Below are 6,000 nucleotides of genomic sequence, written 5' to 3'. Positions count from 1 at the left end.
AAGGGTGTTTACGCTATTTTAACCCTCTTGTTTCCATCTCCCTGTGGCTTGACCAAAGGGAGGGGGGAGGGGGAGGGTTGCAGCATTGACACATGTGAATAAAACGGCAAACGGTATCTCTAAAACTCCCGCTTCGGTAACACCCTTGCTGCCGCACGTTCACCATTGCTGAGCACTTTAAAAATGTACCAAGATTGAGATTTCGATACCCATTCAGTTGAATGGTGCACTGCTGCTGCTTTAGTAGCTGCCTGCAAGCATGCAGAATCTAATGTATCGAAGGGGTTACCTGTCCTCTGGTGCTAGAGCAGAAGCGGAGCGCCACTCAGTTGAACTGGTGTCGAAATCTCTGTACTGGTACACTTTTAAAGTGCTCAACAAATGTGGGCTGGTGACACCTACTGTGCTGCCGAACTAAGAGGGCCTTGGAGTGACCCTGCGCTGTTTTATTCGCGCATGTGTCAGTGTTACACTCCCTGCCCCCGTGATCACGCTACAAGAGGGTACGAAACAGGAGGGCTGAATGAGTATAAACATCTTTTTCTGCGTCGGATCACGTCCAAATTTCGTCTAATGATTTTGGACGGTCCGGGTTGGTTCCATCCCGAATATCAGAGCAAAAATTGCGGTCGCGCTACGCTCCAGAAGGGCAGATCACGTTTAATGGGACTACATTCCCACGATATCGTTAGAGAAGGGTTGAACCGTCCCGGGGGTTTCAGCAGTGTCGAACGTTGCCAAGAACATCATCCTGTTGTTCATCACACAGCGCATTGTCGTGTTTGACCACGAAATGTGTGGTAAGCAACGCTCCAAGGGTAGGAGTGGTTTCATTGACGCCCTTGAAACCCTCTGAGGCTTTTCCGTGTCGATTCGGAGCAATGGTGTGTCTGAAAATCGCATGATTTCAACGCTGGGCGGCGCCGTTCTGACCTTCGTTACAAAGGCGTCTAAAGAAGGGGTAAAATGTGGGTAAGAGGGAGTGTGACGACCTTCCCATCGTCTGATACGTCCGCGGTGGCGTTGGGCGGAATTGTGGTGAAATTTGGTACCAATGTGACATCATTAACCCACCTAACACCTCACATAAACTTCTAAGCTCTGACCTTTTTTTCACACTTTTGTCACTGAGTAGGGCGCTATGCTTTTGCTCCATTACAGAGAAAGGCTTTGAGCCAAATTTCAAACTTACTCGTCGCAGTGAGAGACGTTTACGGGGTCTCAATAAAGTGACCCATTAATTACGTTGCACAGTGTAAATAGCACAGTAGACTGAATTTAATAAAAATGTACGCATTATTCTTTTAGATGGTTGGTTTAAAGAGTAAAGGGGCCAAACTGCACAGGTCATCGGTCAGTCTTTTAGACTACCCATGTTAGAAGTAAAACATATTTCAATTAAACTGCTAGTTTTAACTTAAAATTCGTGTATATAGTAGAATGAGTTGTCCAGAAGGAATGTTTCCAGTTTATATTTAAAATTTACTTTGCTAAATTTTATGAATTTGATACTGGTCCGCTTATAAGTGAAAATTTTTGCAACTACGAATTGTACACTGGCCAAAGGCACTGACAACTCTAGTGATGTTTAATGGAGGTTATTTTGGTTTGCTCTGGACATTACTATACTTTTGTGATAGTCATGGATTACTTATGAGGAATTTCTTTAGCGAATATGTGTCTCTGCTCGCTGTTGATGGCAAACTGCTGAATCTTACCTTCCGGACTGAGTGGTTTGTTAAAGCGTTCACTACGTGTCAAGTCACTCTAACGTAAAAAAGCGGCACTTGTCAGCTTAGTAGTGGTACAGCGAGCTCAGAAGGTCACGCGCTTGCATCAAGTATTTCCGCAAACTGGCTTGTAACGATGTCGCAAGCGTGAGCTCGGGGTCCTACACTCCAGCCATTTCACAAGACTTTGCAACCAACTTTTCCGCTCGAGCGCACTCGCTTTACGCTGTAGCAACCCGTATTCAGACGAATACCAGCGAAAGCAGCACCAACTCGGCCAGCTCCACTAGGTTTCTCTGTTGAGAACCCATTGCAGGAACAGTCCGATCAATGTAGTCCCCACAGATTCTCGATTGAATTTTAATCCGGGGTGTTCGGTGGTCAGGGGTGTACACTAAAATCATCCTGGTGCTCTTCGAACAACGCGCATACACTGCAAGCTGTGAGAGTGTCATCGTGCTGAGGGAAAACGCACTGCACACAGCGGTGAACATCGACCTCAAGCATAGATACCTACCTGTGTTGATCCATTGTGCCGTCCAAAATGACGAGTTCACCCAGAGTGAACCACGAAAACATTCCCCAGACCATAACGCTCACTCCTCCGGTCTGGGCCGGCCGGAGTGGCCGAGCGGTTCTATGCGCTTCAGTCTGGAACCGCGCGACCGCTACGTTCGCAGGTTCGAATCCTGCCTCGGGCATGGATGTGTGTGATGTCCTTAGGTTAGTTAGGTTTAAGTAGTTCTAAGTTCTAGGGGACTGATGACCTCAGATGTTAAGTCCCATAGCGGTTAAAGCCATTTCAAGTGCTCAGAGCCATTTGAACCTCCGGTCTGGATCCTTTCGACGATTGTTGCAGAGTGTTTGGCATAAAACGTGATTCATCTGAAAAGGCCATCTGCCGCCAATCAGTGGATGTCCGGTTGCAGTACTGGGTGCAAATTCCAGCCTTCGTCGCGGATGAGCAGCAATGCGTGAACTAGACTCCTGCTGTGGGGCCCCAGACGCAGCAGCAGTCATTGAAGAGCTATTGGTCGCCCCTTGGCTCGTCTGGGCGGTCGGTTGATCGATTGTTGAACGTCTATTCGCCCGTACACATCTCCGCAACCGTTGTGTTGTTCGACCCCTATCGTCTATGGCCCGTGGTGCGCCACAGTTGCCTCGGCGCTGGTTTTGGGTAGCGCCATTGTACCATGCGCGGTATGCTTTAACCATGGCTGCAAGCGAATGGCTTACAAACGTAGCAATTTCTGAAATGCTTCCACCCTTGGCCTGAAAGCCAATAATCATGCGCTTTTGGATGTCAGATAAATCGTTCCGTCTCCACATTATGACTATGACTGAATGTTTTTCCGCCCCCCCCCCCCCCCAAATCCCCCGAAACGTTTTATATACCCTCCACTGCTACTGCTGCCACCTGCTGTCAGTGAGTGGTCATTGTACTTTGACGTAGAACATAGCCGGTAGTCACATTAACATGGCTGTACAATGTATTTCCCAGTAACATGAAATAACTGGAAGGAAATACAGAAGAGAGCAGATACTTTAGCTACCTGTTTAGAGAAAAAAAAATGTACCATACGAATTTAACATGGTTGGCTGTCCCTAGAATTTTATTGCTTCGATTTAACTTAAATGGCCGAAGACGCGTCTCTGTTTCATAGTAAACGAAAGTTTCTCTTATCTTTATTTGACCTTCGGCGCTGTCTCACCTTAAAATTAACAAAAGTATCCTTTTCGCGTTTGAAGCCATTAGTCATCCGTTAGACTATTCTGTGTGTAAATAAAGTACAATCTTCTGTGATACATATCCATTTTGTTCTTGTATGTTTTCTAATGACGTTCACTCCCCTCCCGAGAGGTCGTTTTAGGCATTTCATGTATTTTGTATCCATTTTCAATCTATTCGCCTGGCTACATGTCCTTCTCATCTCAGCTGCGTTTTCATTCGTCATAATTACGCATTACTGTCCTGCCTGTGCCCCAATCCATTCTTACTGTCTCTATTGGCCATTTGCGCCTTACAAATTCGTATGTCTTATATTGGCGCTTTGAAGGAGGCCCAAGGGAAAACTGCAGAGTTGTCATTTTAAAATATCAAGCCATGAGTATTGAAAACGGACGTTAAAGATAGTTGCGATGTTATGCTCCGGCAAAGTGACGTAGTCAACCAGTGACTTTCAGAGTCTGTATGACATGCAAGTCATTGCGTGCAAGATAAGTGACGCTGCAACTTTTAGTATCTGTGGTGAGAGCGGATATAAGTTGGGTACATCGCTGATCTGCGACAGAGTTTTGTTTTGGGGGGAAGTGAGTAACGTGTGCGCGATATCGCGGCGGTGCTTTTAATGTAAAGGTTATGGAGTATGAAAATATTTAGTGTGGTATTCAAGCAGATAACTACCACTATGGAGAAATTATCTGGTGAAAGTTTAGTAGACTACATTATTAATAGTAATAAAGTAACAATTTTTAGCAAGACAACATGCCCTTTCTGCAAGCAGGTGGGTACTACATTAATTAAACATTGTTGTTCTCCATGTAGAATGTATGAGATTGTATGACCTGTAATTATTCTGTAAAATATAGAGAGACCATTCTTTGAAAACAAGTAACTATGCATCCTTTTACCCAGAAATTAAGAGCTGTAGGGCCTACTGACAGTGAAATGTTTTAATTAACGTTGTTAGTGGATTGCGTTGTACAAAGTTGCTGTCACTTTGTTATGTGTTACATTACGTTAAAAACATAAGAAATTTAACTACCATGCACCAGGTTGTTCCTTCTACGGCACACGAGTATCAGAAAATGAGGTGTAAAAAAGTGTTGTCTTTCTAAACAATTTGCCGTAAATATTGTTGTAGTTGAGAGGTAGCTTTTTTTTCCATCTCCGTGTGGCAGCTTTACAAGTTTTTATTTTAGTATAGCAATATTTATAATGCAGGGTATGGATACCAAATTCTAGCGACGTGAAAGTACAAGATATGATTGAGGATATTCATGTAGAGATTACCTTCGGTGTAGAGTCTGCAGTATATCGTGCATAATCACAAGTGTGTAACAGACTGATAATGCAATAATCCTAAGAAAAAAAGTACTTTTTCAAGATTTCTGAAGATAGAAATGCCCTTGTTTCATGAACAATAATTAGAATTTTGCGATTTAGGCCATGGACATGTAGAGGAAATTCAAATGAATGGTTGATCAAGCTTAGAACAATATGTAGTCTACACAATAGTTGAAGATGCTAGAAATCCTGCTTGATATACAAACAGTGTAATAAAGCTTTTTTATGATACAGTGTGTGCTGCAGATAAATCAAAGTATAAAACATATTGACAGAGGTTAAATGGAATGTCTTGGTCCACAAGAAAGATAATGCACAATACTGTTGCACTCCCTTTTAAAAAACCCTCCAAGATGTTCTGGTGAGGTATTGGCACAAACTTTTGTGTCCAAATGCTTGTAGCTGAAACAGTGCTTGAAAGTAGTATTGGGAAAACGGTACTTGGAATGCAAAAATCTGTCTTTGGATATTTTTTCATGTAGACAGTGCCATTATCCAGTTGCTGTACCATTGCAAAGGCTGCTGATATAGCAGTTAATACTAATAGCGTTGAAAAAGTGTATGGAATTTCAAAAACTTAAGCAGCGCCCATCCCACAGCACATTTGGAGGGTTTGTCATGTTCTATTCAGAATTTGTAATGTAATTAACTCCATTCATAACCACTGTTTACTGCAGATTGCTTGAACCATTTTTTGTTTCCAGCAATTGGAGAAGATAGGCCATCCATAAAAAGATGAGGTGGGGGCACAGTATTGATCCACCAATTGCTACTTCTATATCAATCACCTGCATTTGTCACACAGTATAAGTCTAGACATAACTAGCAGTTCTCATACTTCCCCAACGATGACTTCAAAAACTGAAAATGTTTAGTGCAGTACAAAATAGTGCTCAGTCCCTCCAGTGGATCTATTTAAAGCAAAAATATTGAGTGATGTAAAAGAACACCCAGTATACTCATTTGTAGTAGTAAAGCAATGACTACCTGACTGGCAACTGAGTACTATCACACTAGCAACAAAATTGAAATTTTATTATAGCATCTGCTGTGCAGTATTAGCCAAGCGGTCTAAGGCGCTGCAGTCATGGACTGTGCGGCAGGTCCCGGCGGAGGTTAGAGTCCTCCCTCAGGCATGGGTGTGTGTGTTTGTCCTTAGGATACTTTAGGTTAAGTAGTGAGTAAGCTTAGTGACTGATGACC

General features: G+C 43.2%; 1 protein-coding gene across 1 annotated transcript in view; it reads left to right on the top strand.

Moving 5' to 3' along the window:
- The first annotated feature begins 4,007 nt into the window (after positions 1–4,007).
- LOC126470062 (thioredoxin reductase 1, cytoplasmic-like) overlaps positions 4,008–6,000 on the top strand; it is a 106,429-nt gene continuing 104,436 nt past the window's right edge. Inside the window, 1 exon segment of the mRNA XM_050097564.1 lies at positions 4,008–4,234. Coding sequence (XP_049953521.1) covers positions 4,097–4,234 — 138 coding nt within the window. The 5' untranslated portion in view covers positions 4,008–4,096.

This window comes from Schistocerca serialis, chromosome 3 (assembly GCF_023864345.2).
Source record: "Schistocerca serialis cubense isolate TAMUIC-IGC-003099 chromosome 3, iqSchSeri2.2, whole genome shotgun sequence".
Classification (NCBI taxonomy): Eukaryota; Metazoa; Arthropoda; class Insecta; order Orthoptera; family Acrididae; genus Schistocerca; species Schistocerca serialis.
The sequence above is the reverse complement of the archived record's forward strand: the minus strand, read 5'-3'. Positions and strand labels throughout refer to the sequence as shown.